The sequence below is a fragment of the Eubalaena glacialis genome, chromosome 7 (genome assembly GCF_028564815.1).
Source record: "Eubalaena glacialis isolate mEubGla1 chromosome 7, mEubGla1.1.hap2.+ XY, whole genome shotgun sequence".
In the NCBI taxonomy this organism is placed as follows: Eukaryota; Metazoa; Chordata; class Mammalia; order Artiodactyla; family Balaenidae; genus Eubalaena; species Eubalaena glacialis.
In genome coordinates, this window is record NC_083722.1 from 108,127,050 (window position 1) to 108,150,331 (window position 23,282).

General features: G+C 40.2%; 1 protein-coding gene across 2 annotated transcripts in view; it reads right to left on the bottom strand.

The window, feature by feature from the left end:
- The window catches only part of RAF1 (Raf-1 proto-oncogene, serine/threonine kinase), a 72,167-nt gene that overhangs the window by 7,323 nt on the left and 41,562 nt on the right, over positions 1 to 23,282 (bottom strand). Inside the window, exons 2-10 of one of the 2 annotated variants that reach the window (XM_061197300.1) lie at positions 22,424 to 22,656; positions 15,290 to 15,402; positions 12,449 to 12,551; positions 12,000 to 12,157; positions 10,196 to 10,294; positions 8,387 to 8,540; positions 5,254 to 5,281; positions 5,016 to 5,143; positions 4,547 to 4,664 (exon numbers count right to left, since the gene is read on the bottom strand). In XM_061197300.1, coding sequence (XP_061053283.1) covers positions 4,547 to 4,664; positions 5,016 to 5,143; positions 5,254 to 5,281; positions 8,387 to 8,540; positions 10,196 to 10,294; positions 12,000 to 12,157; positions 12,449 to 12,551; positions 15,290 to 15,402; positions 22,424 to 22,630 — 1,108 coding nt within the window. In that variant the 5' untranslated portion in view covers positions 22,631 to 22,656. Of the gene's footprint in view, positions 1 to 4,546; positions 4,665 to 5,015; positions 5,144 to 5,253; positions 5,282 to 8,386; positions 8,541 to 10,195; positions 10,295 to 11,999; positions 12,158 to 12,448; positions 12,552 to 15,289; positions 15,403 to 22,423; positions 22,657 to 23,282 lie in introns of those variants that run through there. The other variant, XM_061197301.1, reaches the window with a different exon arrangement.

Below are 23,282 nucleotides of genomic sequence, written 5' to 3' on the forward strand. Positions count from 1 at the left end.
AGAAAAGTTTTCTGAAGGAAATGGGATATAAGCCAAAGGAAGGGGCTGTTCTAGACTTGGTACACCAGGAACAAAGGTGAGGTAAGGGGGATGAGAGAAACGGCAAGTTGTGTTTGGGAAACTCTAACATAGCATGTGATCTGACACCTGCAGGACAGGAGGGAGGCCAGGGAGGAGGAACGCAGGTGCAACGCAGGCACGTTGGTGACAGTAGGGATAAAAAAGGAGATGGAGGCAAGAAACCCTGTGAAGGTGAACTGACTCAATGTGGCAGTCAACTGAGAGGAAGGGCCAGGAGACGGCCAGGTAATAGATGGGGGTTTAAAGGGACAGGCTGGAGATAGGGATGCAGAAGAAAGACTGGGGGAGATGCTGGATGGTCCCTCAGAAGGGGTTGCTTTCTAGTTCATGAGCCTAGTTTTGCAAGCCCTTCCCTTTCTCACAGCTTTTCTCTGGGCATGCTCCAGTCGTCGCTGAACTCACCCTTAGCGTCACCCATTTTGGACCTGATCAGTAATGCAACCTCAGACCTCAGATGATCCATCAGCAGCCAAAGCCTGTTCACAGTGACTCGCTCTGACCTGCTGTCAGCTGAACATCTTCCACCTCTAGCCTCTACTTTCTGGACTCCTGAACAAGACTTACTCCTGTTAAAAGTTCATCTTTTCTTTCTTCTATCATCATAGACACTTCATATCCTCCCATCTTTCTAAATCCAAATCCTATTATCCAAATCTGCATAACACCGCTGCGTAAGTCATCCACAATACCTGAGTCATGCAAGTCACTGATGGGAAGACTGAACAGGGTCAAACTAAAAACAGAGCCCACAGCACCATAGGGATCCAGAGCCCACAGCACCATAGGGATCCAGAGCCCACAGCACCACAGGGATCCAGAGCCCACAGCACCACAGGGATCCAGAGTCCACAGCACCACAGGGATCCAGAGCCCACAGCACCACAGGGATCCAGAGCCCACAGCACCATAGGGATCCAGAGCCCACAGCACCATAGGGATCCAGAGCCCACAGCACCATAGGGATCCAGAGGCCAGGCAGCTCACGGTTAACAGTTATGGTAACAGATTATGCGCACTTTCTTACTGAAACCCAGAGACCATACTCTGCGTTACAGCACACCCTCATTTGTACGTGTACCCTCCAAGGACTGCCATACCAGCGATTCAGTCTGCTAGGAACAATGGGCAAACACCATAGGAAAACCAATTTCAACTCCTATACAGAACGGTTTTCCACTGGTAGGAAATGCCCAGAGCTAGAATGACTTTTCAGGTAACTCATGAGCTCCCTATCACTCTGGTTTTCAGGCCAAGGCTGGCCAAACCTCCTAAAGATCTTGCACAATCTGAGACCCCCATTTCACCCAAATGATATCCAAAGTCTTTACGGTACCCTATAACCCACACCCCAGACCTCACTTCTATTAGCCTCTCCCTCGCTCACCCTACTAAAGCCATTCAGACCTCCTTGAGTTCCTCGGACAGGCCAGGTGAGTGGCCCATTTTGCATCTGCTGTTGCTGCTTCCCAAATGCCACTTCCTCAGCAGATTCCTCCCTAACCAGTCTACTAAAAACTATGAACCAGGCCTGCCACTCTATACCTGCTTTCCTCCATTTTTCTCCTTAGCACTTAGGACACACTATCTACTTTGCTTTTCTTGGTTATTATCCCCACCAGAATATCAACTCCATAAGAGAAAGAATTTTTATCTGTTTTGCTCAGGGCTTCATTCCTAGCCCCTAGAAAAATGCTCGGTATTAGAAGAATGCTCAGGAAACACTGGCTGAAGAAATGAGTGAATTCTAAGACGCAACTGTCAGCAAGGCAAGTTACAAATTGAAAAGCTGTGTGTCTGAAGCTCTGGAGCTGGAAGTGGGCACAGCCTCTAGCAGGGAATACCGGGGACTTAGTTGCTCAGCAGTCCTCGGGGCCAAGCACATCATGACCAAGTCCACCTCTCCAGCATTCCGTGCAATAGGCATTCAGTAACACTGCTTAATAACTACATGAAGTACTCAAACCAGAACTTCTTACTTTCCTTTCATAGTAAAGTCAGAGGCAAATGTAGTACAAGCAAGTTAAGATACATGGCTATTGGTTATCATGTTTTTAATAAGATATTACGTTAATATTATTCATCTACCATTGAAGAAGAGCAAGCTACTATCACTGGTGAATTTCAAATGTTTTTACCTTTTTAAACACCAATTAATTTCCCTGCTTTAATCATCTGAGATTGTCTAAAACTTATTATACACACCCCTGCTTTCCAGAACAGAAACAGAATGAACACCATTCCTCCACTTCTTATTGACTCAGTCAAAATGACAAACCTCAGCCTTAGGCTGGGCTGGGGATCCCTATACATGGTTATACCAGGCTGCTGACTTCACACTGTGGCCCAAGAGTGTTCTCAGGTTTGGGGATCTGCTCTTGAGGGGGTTGCTGCCTTCTTCTCATGCTGTAAGTGACCTCGCTGCTAACAGTCTGACAGCTTCAACTGCTATCTTCATCTCTTTTAGTATGTTGTTTGTAATTAGCAGAGGCTGCCAAATCAGACCCCAAATTCATGCTCAAAAGGAGACTCTGCACTTGGGCCCAAAGGGTCTCTTCTGTACATAAAGTGCGCTTAGTTCACGGATCTGAGGCCTCCACTTTGGCTGCTTTAAGACCTTTTCTGTTCACAGCCGACGGGCAGAATCGGGGCGGCGGCGGGGCGGGGGGGGATCACCAAAACAGCTGTAATTTTTAAGAAATTGAATAAAATATTCTATTATATACAGGAATCAGAAAAGCAACAGGGAAAAAAAAAGGAAGCAAATATAGCACAAAATACTCAATCTAGAAATTACGCTTTCCTTGACCCTCTCATTTTCCTCTTCATTCACAGACCATGGCTTGCTTTCTGAGGGGCTAAAAGTCCACTGCTCCTCGCTCCTCCGACTTTGGACACTCTTAACTTAGAAAAAGTAGAATCTTAAAGCATTAGATGTTATCTACATTCTAACAGTTGTCTTTATGGAAGTAACACTATAGCAAATACATCTCCTTACCATAATCTGAAAGTTCCAGATTGAGAGAAAACGCAAGCTCAAGGCAGTACTGTGGCAAATCTAATGCTCTGAAAAACTATGAACCCCCAAATAAAAGTGCTCAATCAGAGGAGGCTTAAATTTGGGCCCAACTTAAACTGCATGTATTGGCTTTTAGCTGAGGCTTCAAAACAGATAAAAATGATAAAACGCTCCTAATGGAAGCATTAAAAGCAGTGTTTTCTGCTCCACTTCCTGCAATTACTTACAGCCTTCTTGTCTCAGATACAAGCACTCAATCTCACAAAATTGTGTTTTTCTTTTCTAAGGGATCACCAAGACATTTATGACATCTATTTAGAAAATATTCTGCAACAGCATAATTTCTCAGTGACCCAGGAGGCAGGCCAGTACTATATTAGACACAATTTTTGAAAGAAAAGGAGTCACCCTACATGTATCTACAAATGTTCAGTCCTTTGCCAGTTCCTGCAAAGAACGAGAAATTTGTCAGATGATTAGTTATAAGTGGAAAACCCAGTGTTTCTCAGTTTTTAGCAACTTGAATTTTAATGCTCTAATGTATTTTACGCTCATAACTTTGTCCATTTATGTATAAAGATAAATATGGTGGCGTCCGAAGTAGAAACACAGGCATCTAGGCACTTTAGGTTTTGTGTGTGGTTTTGTTGTTGTTGTTGTTTGCTTTATTAAAATCTGAATTTAGAAGAGATGTCTTTTGGGGAACATGTAGCATTTTCAAGAAAATACTCTATTTTCTGGCTGACATCCTAAAGCCAGAGGCATTAAAAACCTGACAGAAATGTTAAGTATGTTGACAAAATACAGAAGCTTTGGCCACAGACCTTAAAATAGAAAGTTTCTTCCAAGTGACAAAGTGTTTCCATTAAAGTAAGAATGTCAACTCCCCACAGATTCAAGAATTAAGTCTGTGCATTCCTGTTTGATAGAGATTCCCACAACCAATCCCAGGGCAGAGCAAAGAAAATCTGTTTTAGGAGGCTCCTGGCTTTCCTGTGCCCAACTGTTTGACCATGGGTATGTTAGTTCCCCCTCTTGGGGACCTTGGTTTTCTGGCATGTAAAATCTCTAAGGTCCTTTCCAGTTTTAAGTTTCCAGAATCCATGCCCCTCCTAATAGCAACAGACTCTTAAACACATTTAAGGAGCTTCAAAGCATGTTCCTCCCAGGCGCACACTGTATTTAATCAGTTTATAAGAGACTGTGACATTTCACTATGGTGTTCTACTCTTGTTCACCAATTTCTCATTATCCTGAAAACTTTTTCATACCAATTATAGCACTGCTGAGTCTTAGAAAGAACAGTATGAAATGTCACTGAGATACCGTTAAGTTCAATCTTCACATGCAATCAAGTACCCTTGGAGAGTGCTGCTGTGAGCCTGCCTGGCCCTCTCTGGACTGAAACGTGACTTCACCCTGGTAGTAAAGGGACGGCCCCAAACTTACCATGCCACTTGCCCTTATAAACAGTTCCAAAGGAGCCTGACCCAATCCGAGTGGAGAGCATCACTTCACTGGCTTCTATTTCCCAGTAATAGCTTGAATCTCTCTGTCCACGAGGCCTCTAAAACAAGCAGAGATCACTGATATACTCCGTGGACTGTTAAAAGTCTGTTTAACGAGGGTGTCAAAGAAAAGATCAACCCAACTCCATCCATTCCCATATCTTCTAAAGATAGACATATTAACTATAATTCCAGTTTTTGTCTTTTGAGAAAATACCATTTTAGTTGTGCCCCGCCTTGCAACAAAGCAGCAAGTTTTCCAATGTAAGCATGCCAAAAATGGCATTGACATTTATAATGTATTCATTTAATTAGAGTCCCCCAACCCTAAAATTAAAGGCATTCTCATTTCTGACTAAGCTTTTCTTACTGAACCCTAACATGCAGGAGGTACTGTTGACCATACTCACAATTTTGTTTTTCTCCTGGGTGCTGGATCCCGGTGCCCGCTCTCTCTGTGCCGGCACAGGGGTTTTGGGCTGTGACCAGCCTGTTGGGCTCAGATTGTTGGGACTGCTGGACAAGGCTGAAGGTGAGGCTTAATAATAGACAAGACAAACAGAATTCACACATGGCTAAGCCAACAGAAGATGCACAGCATAAAGAGAAAAAGCCCATGACTATTTGCTAAATGACTTAGACAAGTACCTGATTCACTGTGACTTCGAATTGCATCCTGAAACAGAAAAGGAAAGCTGGTCAATTTCTGCACTAGAAAAGATGTTCTCTGGGGGAGGGAAAGGGAGAAGGATTTACAGGAGCAAAGTGGATTATAAAATCTCTAAAACACAAAAGGTCTAATTACATACTCTAACTTTTCTTTGATTAAATTCATCAAATGTCTGTGGCCAATATCTCCAAGATTGTTATCATCAAATATTAGGAGGACTGATGCTAATTTCTCATACACAATAAAGCAGCATTCTTTTTTCTCTGAAGAAAGCAATGCACACTGCAGACTGATACTCTTTAAAGGAAGGCTGGCAAAGTTACTATCAAGCTGAGCTCCTTCCAGTGGTTGGGGATCTTGCTCCACTGAAGCTCAAAAAAATAATAATAAAATATTTTTAATGAGGGGTTCAGTGGCAAGTTCACTGTTACCCCTCTAGGAGTTGGATTTGCTATGGGTAAGCACCACGACTACATATTTTATCCAAACCTAAAATCATAGAAAGCTGGAAGGACCATAAATCCCCTAATCTAAAACCTACATTTTACATATAAGAAAACACATGTGAACAGATAAAGGAACATGGCGAGTGTCACACAACCAGTAGGTGGCAGAAAAAGAACTAAAAATCACCACCCACGGATCTCAGCCATGAGCTCATTCATCACAAAATGCTCCTCAGATCTTATGGGTAAGCTCTGAAACTAGTTACATTCTACTCAGGTGAGAGGTCAAAGGCTACCTTTAGAATTTATTAAACTGTTTAGTTGGAACAGTGTAAATCACAGGGCGCTCCATGAGACCTAAATCCTCATTTTTATAAATCCTCACTTGGAATATATAAATAACAATAATAGAAAAACACTTGGTCCCCATATCCTCAAAAAGGATTATTTCTCTTGGAAGTCTTACTGTTTTCTTTGTGTAACCACAGTAAAGACAGGATCCTTTTTTTCACACAACTGTTACCAGAATGCTCACACGATATGACATCTTCACAAGAGATAAGAAGAATCACAGGCCAAGCTGCCCCTCCCCCACTTTCGCAGCCCCACCCAAACATCTTCAGAATTTGCCAATAAAGCCTGGTTCTGGGGTTCTCAAACCTGGCCAGTCTTCAGAATCACCAGGAGAGGTGTTTAAGAATACAGATTCCCAAGCCCCTCCACCCCACTAGGACTGATTTAAGTATGTCTGGGAGGGAAGGCGGGAAACCTAGGAACCTGCATGCTTTTAAGTATGACAGGATGACTGCCGGGTAGACAAAACTTTCTCCAAAAATAACTTGAATTTCAGTAGAATATTTAGCAGCTGTAGCTTTATTATTCAACTAATCTATTCTTTGTTTTTAGTCAAAGCGTGGCACAATGTATTTTTACTGACCAGAATTACATTCCCATGCACTAGGATTTTTTCTTAATGTTGTCGTAATTTTCTTCCCCGTATCCACTTACATACCTCATACTTAACTCTGTGCTAGTTTCTACAGTTGGACTGATTTATCATCATCTCAAAATCTAAATATTAGTTACAGAGAACTAAGATGGTTTAAACAAAGCAAGAAAGTGTACTTTTAAAATGCTGAATCATATGTGATTTTTAAGAAACAGGAATCAAAATTTGGTCTGCTTCTAAAGTACAGAGAGGATTAAGCACCACAGATGTGCTAGTTATTCTATAATAAAACTTCAAGAATTTTCACTTTTCATGTTCCCTCTAAGTATGAGAGTGTTTATACAGGACTAAATCATATATCAGAAGAAAAGTAACTGGTATATTACTGTATTATTATCAGGGCTAGTGACAATACAATAGAAACAATAAAACTCATAGCGTGCATATACATGACCCCCTCACAATAATCTTGTGATAACCAAAGTGCCCCCAAATGACCAGTTTAGGCCCCACATTCGAAAGCCAACTCTTTTGTTGAGTCCCTCCCACGTCTCACTGGTAGGACAAGTATGTCGAAAATGATGTGAGGTCTGAGTGAGGTACGTAAGCTATGCGTGAGGTAGTGGGTGGCCCTGAGGTTTTTCAAGGAACAATTCATGTAGATAGAGCACAGCTGTCTTTGACAAAAGCTTATCAAAGGATTTTCAGGGCATACCAACCAAACTGACACATTTTGTTTCTAAACAAAATATAAATAGAATAGTGATGCTGTTGAGTAACAACTAAACAAATCTAGCATTCGTCTTTAGTTGAAAATGATTAAAAAAAAATTTTTTTTAATACCCTTGGCCTCAAAATCTCATTTGAGAAACTGATTTCACCTATCAGCAATACTACATAGTTATTTTTTTACTCCCAAATATGCTATTGCCAAAAAAGAAAACATGAGACCAAGTCTGACAAGAAACATAAAATTTAGTGATTGTTTCATTTTTGATAGGCTACTGACAGTCAGCAATCCTGCTACTTTACAAGAAAGCAAAGGCATGAAGAAGAATACCTACTCTTCCCCTCAAACAAAATCGTCTGGACCACGCCCTGGGAGAAGCATTCAGGCTGTTATTCTAGTCCAAAGCAATGAGAAATAAGAGGAATAAAGAACAAAGGAAGTATTTTAAGTGTATTCAGTTGTTAATAAAGATGAACTAGAAAGCAAACCAAACAGAACATACAATAAAGCCAAGAAAAGAAAAAGCAGTTTGAAAACACTAGCTTTGCGCATTTATATCTCCCTAAATACCTGCTTACTAAAATCCTGTGACTCCACCCTTTTATTTCTAAATAAAACCACTTAAAGTCTTTCAGAGAGTTTGTAGTCCTCTATCACTATTATTTTCTTTCCCACATGAAAAAGAAACTACTCTTTATGTACCTTATTCACTAGCTCACTGAAATCCTATTCAAATCTAACATGGAAAGAATCAGTTCAAATGTTAACATTTCTTCAGGAAATTTCAGTTCTCCACTTGAATGATATACCAACCAGATTAATTAAGCTAGTCTCAAGATGTAGTGAATAAGAAATCAAAAAGTCCAGAGACCTGACAAAGTGCTGCAACATTCCTTATTGGGTTTGAAACCCAAAACTCTCTGACACAACCGTCAACCCCACCCGAATAACTGACACTCTTCACCACCCGCAAAGGACCCTATTACCTCAATCATCCTGCTGTCCACGGGCAAGGTGGTGCTGACCATGTGGACATTAGGTGTGGACGTCGACCTCTGCCTCTGGGAGAGGGAACCTTCAGAGGAGGGGCTGGAGGTGTTGAATGTGAAAGCGTGGGGTGTGGAGTATCTGTGCTGGGAACTAGGTGAGAAGGAGAAAGAAAATTCCGTGGTTGACACTCAGGCCTCTGTATTGGTAAAGTCTTTCAACTACCTATTTCATTAAGATACTTGGGGGCAAAGCCTACTTATACTACAAACTTTGACAAAAATGTTCCTTTCTTTCAATATGCACCATTTAAAATGTTTCTTCTGTTTAGATGCCTTTGCATGCAAATTTTTAAAAAGTAAATAATATATGTGCTCTGAATTCATGTGAAAAGAAATGATACGTTATAAGTTTTCTTCTATTTAATAAATCACCTCTACAGGATATTCCGAATTTTTAGACCATCTCTGGGAAAGAACAGATTAGCATTTGTCAACCAATACTACCCCCTACTAAAGCTAGTTGGAACTTGCCCAGGTTAATTTAGAGACTAAATTAGAAAACTTTAAGGAAGATTTTTTAATAGACAGTTAGATCTGCCAAGCATAGCTGCAAACAGGCCAGCATTTTATCTGCTGTGCATTCTCTCCCCCCATAAACAGCTCACAAAATCAATTAATATGAATTCAGTTTTTAGGTTTCAATACCTAACTGAAATTTATCACTGGCTTCTTTTACCCAACGCCACTCTCCCACCAACCAATCTGGGAACACGCATTAAGTTTAACATTCTCATTATTTGCTCCAAAGATTACTCGGAGTTTTGTTTAGATTCAAGTAGCACCATGCATAGATTCAAGAGATAAAAGACTTTTTTTCTAAGAGAAATTGCTCTATTGCAATTGCCTTTCCAGGCAATTCAACATTAATGCCTTCAGAGGCCTGGTTTCTTCTACCTAAATCTTCAGAAGCAAGTACAGTTTTTTGGTCAGGTTTGCTTTTCAAATTATCAAGAGAAATAAAAATCATATACAAATATATACAGATATCACTTCAGTACAAATTCCCTGTTCTGAGATATACTGCCTTTAACGATTTCCATGACAGTCTTACAAAGGCCAGTAAATATTATATGATTATATATAAATTAAAGTCAGATATTTTGGACAAAGATGTAGATTTATTTTAGGTTCCAAATTCACGTGTAACAGTAAGGCATGTGGACTCAACAAAACTCTGATTTTAAAGCCAGAAAACAGAGTAAAGACAAATTATGTGCAAACTCACAGGCACATTAAAACAGATATTTATATTAAAAATCTAATTAGATTCTTTTCAAGATAGTTTATTCAATATTGGGTTGGCCAAAAAGTTCGTTCAGATTTTGCCATAAGATGTTATGGGGAAACCCGAACGAACTTTTTGGCCAATCCAATACCATGGTTTCAGCAATGCAAGGCCATAATAAGCATTTCAAAGTTGAGGGTTTTATTTTTACCGAATCATTGTATATCGTTTTGGGACGCTTTCCCTGAGGCTCACTGCATACTGAGGAAGGCAAAATCTCAAACTCTTTAAAATGTAATGAGATACAAGGGACATGCTAGGATAATAGAATAAACTGTAGTCAGAGTCACTTTCCAGAATTTAAGAACTAGAGGACCACAGAGAAAAAGTTCTACGTTTTGCTCTAACACCAATGCTGAGTTCCACAGAAGCAGCAAAGGGTTTACACAGAGAGAGGAGGGAACGCAAGGGAACTCTTAATACAACTTTCCAAAAGAAAAGCAGTAGGTAAAAAAAAATACCTAACAGGCATCCGGGAAACAGACTCTCGCATCCGACGCATTGTCAAAGAAGGCAGTACTGGGACCCCACTATCACCAACAGCGGAATTTGGGAACAGCCTAAATGAAATCAGAAGAAGACTGGTTTATAGACTTGCAGTAGTAATTACACAGTCAGCCTGCCTGGCCTTGCAAACTCACAGCTACTCAAACTCAACTTTTCCTAGTCACATTTTCCTGGACCATTTCAGGCTACCCAGGGTAAGGGGCTACCCAAGTGACTGGGTTTGAATGACTACAGAATGTGAACAATCTTGACCGGCCAATGAGCACAGAGTCTCTAGTGTGCATTTCTAGGAAATACTGGCCCAATGTCCAGCCATATCAAAATAATGTGTTTTTTTAAGCTAGAGTAGGGCACTTTATAACCTAAATCACGTAGAGCTTTTCAGAAACATTCTGTCTTGGAAACGCACAAATGAAAAGACAGAAATATGAAGGATAGATCACCTTCAGCACCAAAAGTCATAAATAAGAGGAAAAGTGATATTAACATTAACTGGGCATCTTCCCTCCATGAGATGAGCACTTGGTGCCCGATAAGTTCACGTTATCTCAGTTAAGCCTCAAAAGAACACTGCAACCATGGTAATACCCCCGTTTTTCAGATGAGTGAGCTGAGGCTCAGAGGGGATTACAGATAGTTAATGACAACATTGAGATTTTGACCAATGTCTGCTGGACTCCAAAGTCTGTGCTGTTTATGCTACCCAAGCTCTCTTTGCAAAAGCAACATGTGACTACCACGAAAGCAAAAAAGATGTTCCCATGGTAGTTTAATGATAACACTCCCTTAGTTTTTCTAGTACCTTCAAAAAAGGATAAAAGTTCACCTTTGACTTTTCATATCCCTGTTAATAGTTTTTAAGAGGTTCTCTGGAATATGTAACTTTTAATTTAAACCTTACTAAAAAAACCAGTTTGTCCATATGGAATATATTTTAGTAACTGGTTTGTCTCCTGAGGGATACATGTGTGTTTTTTTTTTTTTTAAATGATTATTCTATGTTTATTTATTTATTTTATTTATGGCTGTGTTGGGTCTTCGTTTCTATGCGAGGGCTTTCTCTAGTTGCGGCAAGCGGGGGCCACTCTTCACCGCGGTGTGTGGGCCTCTCACCATCGCGGCCTCTCCTGTTGCGGAGCACAGGCTCCAGATGCGCAGGCTCAGCAATTGTGGCTCACGGGCCCAGTCGCTCCGCGGCACATGGGATCCTCCCAGACCAGGGCTCGAACCCGTGTCCCCTGCATTGGCAGGCAGATTCTCAACCACTGCGCCACCAGGGAAGCCCAATACATGTGTTTTTTAAGGTTTACTGTAATATCATTTTAAGACTAATGTTTTCCCTAGTTTGAGGTGAAGAAAACAGCACCAACCACACTTTCTGCTCCTTCTCGATGTCAGAGGTCTGTTCAGTGTTATTTAAAAGTAGACAGAGTAGTGTCTACTAGCAACCTAGTAAAAAAAAAAATCTGGGGGGGGTTTTCATATCCCTCTGCTCTTTGCCTTACTGAAGCACAGTATATCAATCTCTATTTGACAGGTAATACTCCTACCAGCTCGTTTTAGAGTGTTATATACCACATTAAAACTTGCTAGTTTCAGAACTGTCATGTTTCTAAAGTAGATCGTTTCCAGATCATGATAATTCATTTAATAAGTCTAAAACCCAGACTTGTCAGTCATATATACAGTATGCATCCTCAAAAGAGGTTTATATCTCCCTGCCCCCTTATATTCTTTGAAAAAAGAACAATGCCTCACAAGAGTTGTCTGATATTACTCCAGTCCACACACATAGTAGGTACTTTGGTGCTACAATGCTCGTGAAACTTGTAGCCACAAGTCTGACATCTAAACCCATTTAGCAGGAACTTCTGACAGATGTCACAGAAGGCAAGCTTCAGGAAGGTCTTCCGAGCCTGGAACAAGAACACAGGTGTAAATTATACTGAATAAAAAACAAAATAATTTCCTTCTTGACCCCCAAGAGGTTTTATTAGAATGAAGAATCATACTTCCAACATTTGTAAAATTCATACACAGAAACTGAAGTACATCTGTGATCTAATGACACCTAAATTGCTTTACTGTAAACAATGGCACAGCTTTAAACAATCCAACAACATATATACTTATTATCTCTGAGAAATTCCTATTGTGCCAGCCAAAGCACCCAACATACACAAAGAGAGAAGAGATCTGCAACTTACAAAGTTGTGTGTTGTGAGCGGAACATGATCCAAGAAATCTACTTGAAGTTCCTCTCCAATCAATGAGGCAGCATCAGTATTCCAATCTAAACGTGCTTTTTTACTAAAGAGGATTTTAAAAAACATAATATGAAAGGGAAATATTTAAATTAGGTGAAAGAGTTGAATACCAGTAATAACAACAGCTACCATTTAGCTCATGCTACATAAACATAAAACTTAAATCCCATACAACACTGACATTTAATTCATACAACAAACCTATAGGGACTTCCCTGGTAGCGCAGTGGATAAGACTCCGTGCTCCCAATGCAGGGGGCCCGGGTTTGATCCCTGGTCAGGGAACCAGATCCCACATGCATGCTGCAACTAAGAGTTCGCATGCCACAACTAAGGACCCAGTACAACCAAATAAATAAATATGGGGGGGGGGAAAAAACCTATGAAGTGGGCATTATTATCCTCATCTTAAAAATGAGAGAAATTCGGCTCTAAGAAGGTAACTTGCTCAAGGCCACACACAGAGTGTAAGGGCCTATTTGGAATCCAGGTCAGTCAGACTCCAAAGCTTGTACTCTTAGAATAAAGTTTTTTTTAAACAATGAAATAAAACAATCTCATGATAAAGGAAATATGCAATAAATTGGACTTTATAACATTAAAATCCTATAAAAATCCTAAAATCCTATAAAATGGGTTATAAATATTGCTACAGTAGCAAAATTTAATCTTCACTAGCCTACTTCAATCTAGAAAATACATAAATAGAAAGGAATCACAAATAAAATGCACTTTTCTATGAAGAATGGGCTTAAATCTGTAGAACTGTCTGCAGAGTCCATACATATAAATTGATGAAAGACTTAACTGTCTTAAAATTTACTCTGAAACCACTCTTTCTGTGCCTAAACAAGACAGAAAAATAGGTACATTTAAGTAAAAATTAATGCCCAGTTCCTTTCTCATGCCTTATCTAGTTTATCTGGCCCATCTCCTGACGGAAGAATATTCTCAGGTAGGGAGAGAACACCACATATACAGCACCATTCTAACCTCTCCCTTCACCTACGAGAAGCCTATTAGAGCCATCTTTCTGATTATATAGCAGGAAATAATCCATCCCTTAATATAATTCCCTATACAAGGTCTGGAAAACCCAACATTACTCCAAAGTCCTGTTTTGCCCTAATGAAGAGGGAGAGGGTCAGTCCTGTTTCCTGATCAGTCTTGAGGTGCCATCCATCCAAAAGAGAACCTAGGGTAGCTCCAAACAAATGCAGCCATGGACAAGAGTGGATCAAGCCCCTCACTGTCTCAGAGTCTCTCTAGTCTTTAGGGAGCACTATGCACTGGCTTGGGGACCAACCTGGGACTGTACCCACATAAAACTGGCATCTGCTTCAAAGATTTGCACTTCAGCAAAAAGCCCCCTAAGCTGAGAGGAATAACATAAACAGATGAATTTATGCTCAACCCTTTTTGTTGCAGCAAAAATAGAAATGAAACTTTTCTGATAAATAAGGAAAATAAACAATGAACAGGCTGGGGAAACAGCATAAACAGGTCTGAAAGAGTTAAGCAATCTTGGTTATTCTTTAGCTGTTACTACTAACAAACACTTGTAGCTAGACTTGTCCTTCACAAAGCTAAACAAAGCTAATTACTCTCTGATTCCATATGAATTGTTCCCTGCACCTGGCATTTATTCTGGCTGCATTCTCTTGTAGCAAATCACCCCTTGTAGCTGTTTACATTTCATAAAGAAGGTCACCCGGCTGATAACCCAGAGACAAATGGACCCAATTACCAGGCTGCCTGATGCCAACAGTGACTGTTTTAAAATACTGCAAGAAGAAGAATATAAGACCTTCACCACTTTCATCCTTATCACTTACCCTGGACTGCCAGTTCCACCTGTAAGACCCCCTGTAATTCCCCAGGACAGGGGTACACAGTTCTTGAGGCACTAGCCTGCTGTGTCTTCCCTTTGCCTGGCAAAGAAAATAAAAACCCTCTCTATTTCTTATCTTCCAAATCTCTGTCTCCGTATTTTTATTCGGCATCAGTGAACAGGGAGCCAAGATTTGGCAACATTTTGAGTACTCATTCCCTAGGCTACTCTCTCAAACTGGGGAGCCCCTTGAAATATAAAAGATGTAAGCTAAAGATCAATAACAGAACTAGCACTTTCCAAGAAGAAGGTAAAATTAAGGTTATTATCCCAGATTTGGGGGGAAACAATAACAGGTAACAGATAGTCACAGATGGCTCTGATGCTACGGGGTATTACTCCTAGACTTTTGAGGCGATGCCTCTATCTTGCTACCACCATTAGGAATAGGATGAACTACACTGATCCTCCTTGAAGCAGAAATTCTCCTGCATCTTTTAGCCCTGTGTCTGTCAAACTGCTGGGATTCAGTAAATATTAACTGAATAAAAATGAGTGAATTATAAAAGTTTATCTCTTAAAGACAGTATTCTTTAACTATAAATAATAATGAAACACTTTCTGAGTACCCACTCTGTTAACTGCATTATAGCAAACACAAAAATCTTGCTCTCAAGAAACATACCATCTGACATTACTGTTTCCTTCAATGGAAACACTATCCAACAACTAACATGTATTTTATCTTCCAATGCAATGTTCAAGCAAAATTTTCAAGTTCTTGGTATCTTATTTTTCTGAATTGTCTCTTTATAAACAAGGGTATTCAAATATTCACTATTCTATAGGAAGCTAGTACAATTTTTTTTTTTAATGGAAACAGTTATTATTTGAAGCTAGGAAATCCTTACTAGTATGAAGGAAGAGCTGGCTGACTTTTGAGTTCTTACCCCTTGTGTTCGTGGAGAAGTCTGAAAACTGCACAGCACTCTGGTTGCAGGCCCCTCACCTTGAGAGCTTTCATAAGGCAGTCATGCAAGCTCATTCCATTCCGCACATTGACCTACAAACAAAGGACCACCTTTAGAACCAACACAGGCTGCACAAGCACATCCCTTGGAAAGGTGAATACAGAAATCAATCCACCAGTCTGTAAGGGTATATGTAGAAGATTTTATGACAGCATTGCTTGTCTCTCAACTGCTCTCAACTGCACAGGTCCACTTATACGTGGATTTTTTTCAATAGGAAACACTACAGTACTACATGATTTGTGGTTTGTTGAATCCGAGGATATGGAACAGCAGATACAGAGCACATATACCAAGGGCTGACTGTAAGTTATACTCGGATTTTCAAGTGCACATGGGGTTGGCGCCCGTAACCCCCTGAGTTGTTCAAGGGTCAACAATAATGGCAAACACACACACAGAGGAAGCACCCAGAATGTCCAGCAATAGGTAAGTGCTTGAATAAAGTACAGAACATCTGTATGTGTCACACGGTGCTGCTAATATATTACTTATAATGACTCGTCAGAGGGTGTTCATATTAACTGGGGGAAAATATTTTTCAGAATAATACAAAGAGTAAGATTATTTAAAGGGTGGGGAACCTATATATGTTTATATATGTTGTATGAGTGTGAAAAGATAGACACTCAGCTGTTACCCCTATGAGAAAGTGGTTGGGAGAGAGAAATGATCAACTTTCCCTTTCTACATCTCTATTTTGTTTGACTCAATGAAATGTTCATGCAAGCATAAATATCCACCAGAAAGGAAAATAAGCCAACCCAATCTATAAACAAACATGAGTTCTTCTGATCAAAACTTTGTATTTCAACCTATTTTCAACAAAATGCTTGATCTTCCTAACAAAAATTCCATCTCACATGCACTTCACACTAGGGAGGGCAAGCAGGAAGTGGAGGAAATAAAGCCTCTGCCCTGCTGTCAGGACAAACATCACTGCTAGTTTAAATAAATGTGCACACCCATTCCAGACAGCCTAAGCAGTATACGCCCCTTCACATCCCCCTGTACCCAATCTTCAAAAACTGAGCAGGCACTCAGAAGACTAACAGAGGGACTTTCCTGGTGGTCCAGTGGAAAAGAATCCGCCTTCCAATGCAGGGGACACAGGTTTGATCCACGGTCAGGGAACTAAGATCCCACATGCCGCGGGGCAACTAAGCCCGCGCACTGCAACTACTGAGCTCACGCGCCTCAACTAGAGAGCCTGCGTGCTGCAAACTACAGAGCCCACGGGCTCTGGAAGCCACGCGCCCTGGAGCCTGTGCGCCACAACTAGAGAAGAGAAAACCCTGCACCCCACAACTAGAGAGAAGCCTGCGTGCTATAACAAAGAGCCCGCACACTGCAATGAAAGATCCTGCATGCCTTAGGACTTCCCTGGTGGTGCAGTGGTTAAGAATCCACGTGCCAATGCAGGGGACACAGGTTCGATCCCTGGTCCAGGAAGATCCCACATGCCACAGAGCAACTAAGCCCACGAGCCACAACTATTGAGCCCGCGTGCCTAGAGCCCGTGCTCCACAACAAGAGAAGCCACCGTAACGAGAAGCCCGCACACTGCAACGAAGAGTAGCCCCTGCTCGCCACAACTAGAGAACGCCCGCATGCGGCAACAAAGACCCAATGCAGCCACAAATAATTAATTAAAAAATTGAAAATAAAAAAAATAAAAAGATCCTGCATGCCTCAATGAAGATCCCACATGCCACAACTAAGACCCAACGCAGCCAAAAATAAATAAATAAATAAATCTTTAAAAAAAAAAAAAAAAAAAAAAAAAGCCTAACATAAACTGTGAGTGCCAGGGTGCTAATAATGGCAGCTATATAAAAATTTCACCTAAGGTCTTAAGCATTTCAATAAAAGCCCTATACATTTTGTTTTTAAAGCCAATAAAGTTAATCAAAAAGTAAGGCATCTAGACTCAGTACGGGCTGTAGAGAGAGAAGAATGTAGATTAGCAGTGCTTGCAAACTGCCCAAAGTAGAGTCCTTCCACTGGGTGAAAGTGTGACAGCTGACAGTGGCCAACCCAGCCCCTTCCCAGAGGGAGGTGAGTGATGTGTGTACTTATTTTAAAGGTTTAAAATATTTTTAAATATTCATTTACAGTGTTTCACAAGTTTATTTTAAAGGTTTCTTGAAGCAGTGATACCCTTAGAAATATCCCACTAACTTCCAGCTTCCAGACACAAAACAACAAAGTAAAGGGAGAGAGAATGATCTGAACTATGAATACACCAAGAATGAGGACAATGAAAAGTAAATAAACACTCACATTAACAGAATCATGACCTGTATCAAATACTGTGCAGTAGTACTTTGAAAACTGTAAAGTGATATCTGTGCTATTTAATCGTCATTAAAAGTCACAGCTCCAAGAGCTAGACAGTTCTTTAAATATCCTCTAATCCAGTGGGGTTCCCAAATGTGGCTGATATTAGAATCATCTGAGGAGCCTTTGAAAATATATTTTCCTGGTCTGCCCCCTCTAACACATCCATCTGATTCAGTTCATCTTGAATGAAGCGCAGGAATCTGTATTTTAAACTGCTTCTCGGGTGATTCCAGTGGTAATTAATGGGCCTCAGCTATGATCCAATCACTCATCCAATAATAATCATCAGCAGCAGTTAGTCAAAGAGACACATGTTTACAAAACAAATGACAAGAAAAATCCAAAAAACAAGCAACTACTAATTATTCTGAAATTATTTAAATCAGACATAGATCCTCTCTATCACTCTTCTCTCTACAACTCCCCATGGACACAGGTTGTAATCAGCTAAATGCGACTAATCTCTGGAGCCCACTAAGTGATTATGATAGTCATTCTGGGCTCCAGCAGTGAAGCAACCTGGGGATGATTACAAACAGCTGACTGGCCATGCTGGCCAGCAAATGACTCCTTCTTCCTTCAATGCTCCCCTGAAGCTGGGTGCCTAGTGAAAGAAGGTGGTTCTTCCAGAGACACACAGTCCATCTCTGGTCAAAGAAACAGAAGAAACTAACTTTCTCTGACAGAACCTTCTCAAAAGCTGTCGGAGAAGTCAAGCTTCCAAATCAGTCGTCCCCAACCACCAGTTGTGCTCAAATGAAGGCTGTCAAGGATACACAAATGCCGGACTTCCCTGGTGATGCAGTGTTTAAGAATCCACCTGTCAATGCAGGGGACACAGGTTCGAGCCCTGGTCCAGGAAGATCCCACATGCCGTGGAGCAACTAAGCCCATGTGCCACAACTACTGAGCCTGCGCTCTAGAGCCCGTGAGCCACAACTACTGAGCCCACGCACCATAACTACTGACACCCGCATGCTCTAGAACCCATATGCCGCAACTACTGAGCCCGTGTGCTGCAACTACTGAAGCCCACGTGCCTAGAGCCCGTGCTCTGCAACAAGAGAAGCCCCCACTCGCCACAACTAGAGAAAGCCCATGCACAGCAATGAAGAACCAACACAACCAAAAATAAAAATTTAAAAAATTTTTTTAAAAAGTATACACAGATATAGAAAACACTCAGAAATAATCATGACTGCCATTTTACTTATGAACTAGCCACTGTAGTCAGCATGAGCCTCATTTCATAAAGGTCAGGAAACAGAGGCTCAAAATATTATGTAATTTGTTTAGATGATACAGCTTATAAAAGGCAATACAGGGATTTAAATTTGGGCCTTGTTGTCTTCAAGGCCCATACACTTAGTTATTACGCCAAACTAAGTTTCCCACTCTTCCAGGCAAACTGGTAGATGGGGGTGGAGAAGACAGTGGCAGTTAAGCCCAGAAGCACCAGATGATCTTCAGCTTCCCATCACATTCAGACTTCACACCTGGGCTCTCCACTTAAGGTAAGAAAGAAAATTATTGAGAAAATAATGGGTAAAAATCACTTTGCAAATGAAAGACTACTGTTGAAATATAAGGGGATTATTATTATTATTTATTTTGCCAGCCATTAAACTTTCATTTTTAGGAAAGGGAACAAAAACAAATTTACTCACACTTTAAAATGCCTTTGAGTTTTGCCTTCAGTTCAAAATGTACCTAAATGTACAACACTATAGCTGGAAGGCTCTTTAGGGTCACAAAAGAAGTGTAAAGGAAGTTTTAGTAAAGTGGAGAGAGTTGAACTGTTAGAAACAAACTGAGAAAACTCTGGACTGTACTTGCCAACCTTGGAACCTTGCCTCGCCTAGGTACACAGAATAAACACAATGCACTGCTTTTACACAAAAAACAGAGGGTGGGAAAGGAGGAGGTGTGGACGTTTTGAAGGAAGGTTTTCTCAAATGTCCCACGCCAAGCAAAATTAGCACAACTTCGCTTTTCTGTTTCAACCAGGTGTTTTTTTTTCCCCTCCCAGTATAGTAAGAAACTTTTTGAGCAGTAATTTTTGGAAAAGTTGAGATTTTGTATCAGAAACTATGCAGGAATAACGGGCTAGTCCAGTGCCCTTGGAAAAGAGCTGTGATTTTTAAGCTACCTCCAGCTTTGACACAAGGCCTAGGAAATTTACCAAAATAATTTTTTCTAGGTAATTTTATTTCCTTCAATATACTTGTAATATCAAAAAATTTCTAAATGAACAGTTTGCTTTAATATTCAGAACAAAACAATTTTTTAATCACCAGAAATGTCTAAGGGAATTTTTCAAAGAACACTTTGAAATATATCCCCATAAGAATGTACTATTTTCACCTCACACCAGTCAGAATGGCCATCATCAAAAAATCTACAAACAATAAATGCTAGAGAGGGCATGGAGAAAAGGGAACCCTCCTACGCTGTTGGGGGGAATATAAATCAGTACAGCCACTATGCAGCACAGTATGGAGATTACTTTAAAAACTAGAAATAGAGCTACCCTATGATCCAGCAATCCCACTCCTGGGCATATATCTGGAGAAAACCATAATTCAAAAAGATACATGCACCCCTACGTTCACTGCACAACTATTTACAATAGCCAGGACATAAAAGCAACCTAAATGTCCATCAGCAGAGGAACGGATAAAGAAGATGTGGTACATATATACAATGGAATATTACTCAGCCATAACAAAGAACGAAATAATGCCATTTGCCGCAACATTGATGGACCTAGAGATTATCATACTGAGTGAAGTAAGTCAGACAGAGAAAGATAAATATCATATGATATTGCTTATATGTGGAATCTAAAAAAAGGGTACAAATGTACTTACCTACAAACCAGAAATAGAGTTACAGATGTAGAAAACAAACTTATGGTTACCGGGATAAGTGGGAGAGGAATAAATTGGAAGATTGGGATTGAAATATACATAAAATTGGTAACTAATAAGGACCTACTGTATAGCACAGGAAACTCTACTCAATACTCTGTAATGGCCTATACGGGAAAAGAATCTAAAAAAGAGTGGATCTATGTATATGTACAACTGATTCACTTTGCTGTACACCTGAAACAAACACAACACTGTAAATCAACTGTACTCCAATAAAAATTAAAAAATTAAAAAAAGAAGAATGTACTATCTGTTTAGAGGAAATGTCAGTAAAGAAGACATTCCAGGCAAGACTAACAACAGAATGAAGGCCAAGAGCTGGGATAAAGCAAGGGGTGTGACAGGAACATAAAGCAATAAAATCTGCAACTGGAAAGCCAATTAGCAAAGACCCTAAGTGGAACCCTATTACACTGTTGGTGGGAATGTAAATTAGTGCACACACTATGGAAAAGAGTATGGAGGTTCCTTAAAAAACTAAAACTAGGGACTTCCCTGGTGGTGCAGTGGTTAAAGAATCCACCTGCCAATGCAGGGGACACGGGTTCGAGCCCTGGTCCAGGAAGATCCCACATGTTGCAGAGCAACTAAGCCCATGCGCCACAATTACTAAGCTCTAGAGCACTCGAGCCACAACTACTGAGCCCGCACACCACAACTACTGAAGCCCGCGTGCCCCAGAGCCCACGCTCCACAACAAGAGAAGCCACTGCAATGAGAAGACCGCACACTGCAAACGAAGAGTAGCCCCCGCTCACCACAACTAGAAAAAAAAAGCCTGCATGCAGCAACAAAGACCCAACACGGCCATAAATAAGTAAATAAATAAATTTATTGAAAACAAAAACAAAACTAAAACTAGAGTGACCATATGATCCAGCAATCCCACTCCTGGGCATCTATCCAGAAAAGATGAAAACTCTAATTTGAAAAGATACATGCACCCCAGTTGATAGCAGCACTATTTACAATAGGCAAGACATGGAAACAACCCCAGTGCCCACCAATGGAATATTACTCAGCCATAAAAAAGAAACGAAATATTGCCACTGAAGAATATCATACTGGGATTTCCCTGGTGGTCCCGTGGTTAAGACGCCGAGCTCCCAATGCAAGGGGCCCGGGTTCAATTCCTGGTCAGGGAACTAGATCCCACATGCCGCAACTAAAGATCCCGCGTGCCGCAACTAAGACCCAGCACAGCCAAATAAATACTTAGAAAAAGAATACCATACTAAGTGAAGTCAGTCAGACAGAAAAAACAAATATTACATGATTATCACTTAAATGTGGAATCTAGAAATAATACAGATCAATCTATACACAAAGTCAAAATAGACTCACAGATATAGAAAACAAACTTACTGTTACCAAAGGGGAAAGGTGGGATAAATTAGGAGTATGGGATTAAAAGACACAAACTACTATACATAAAATAGATAAGCAACAAGGATTTACTGTATAACACAACTATTCAATGTCTTGTAATAACCTATAATGGAAAATAATCTGAAATTATATACATATATATATATAAAATATCGGAATCACTTTACTGTACACCTGAAACTAACACAATATTGTAAATCAACTATACCTCAATTAAAAACAAAACAAAACAGGCACAACTACAAAACACTAAAATAAAATTTTAAAATGAATGAAGACTCAAAATGACAGCGAAGATTTTGCCTGCCTATAAGACGGGCAACATGATCCATAACGTTTTCTATAGGGTGATGGACAACTACATTTTCTGAGAGGAATGTTCACGTACCACTGTTCTTTGCTTGTTTGGCAAAAAAACACGGATAGTGTTGTTTGTCTTAGACGGGTCCGTAAGTTTGCCATCATCTGATGCCCGACGCTGATAGCCAAACTGCTGAACTATTGTAGGGGAGATGCAGCTGGGGCCATCAAACACCGCATCTTTGAATCCAAAACCATTGCTGATCGTCTTCCAGGCCCCCTGTATGTGCTCCATTGATGCAGCTTACACAATACTTAAACCTGGTAAAAATAAATAAATAAATAGACAAATAATTAGAATTCTTGAACAAAAGTAATTAACTCAACAATACAATATACAGAGTAATTGTGAAAACAGTAGTATGTGGGCTTTCTTGTAGGTGACATCTTCTGCTTAAATAAATTACTCAGAAAACTTCTATTTTAGTATATTTCCATAGAATATTTCATAGACAACTCAAAGACTAGCAAAATGGGGATTAGAGATCTAAAGACTCATCAAGGGTTATACCACCAGTTAAAAGCCAACCTGGAACTATAAGCCCAGGTCTCTTGACTTCTTATTCTAATAATGGGTGGTCCAAAAGTTTCATTCGGTTTCTTCCATAAGATGGCTCTAATAGCACTTAGTTGTCTTTAACTTCATTTGAAACAATTTTGTTAGACTGTATGTGACAGCTGTCATATCAGCGTGCATTTAAAACAAGACTTATCAAAATTGGTGAATTTTTGTGTAGCCACGTTAATGTTGAAGATGGAAGGAAAAGAGCAACATTTTCGGCATATTATGCTTTATTATTTCAGAAAAGGTAAAAATACAATTGAAATGCCAAAAAAGATTTGTGCAGTATATGGAGAAGGTGCTGTGACAGATCAGACGTGTCAAA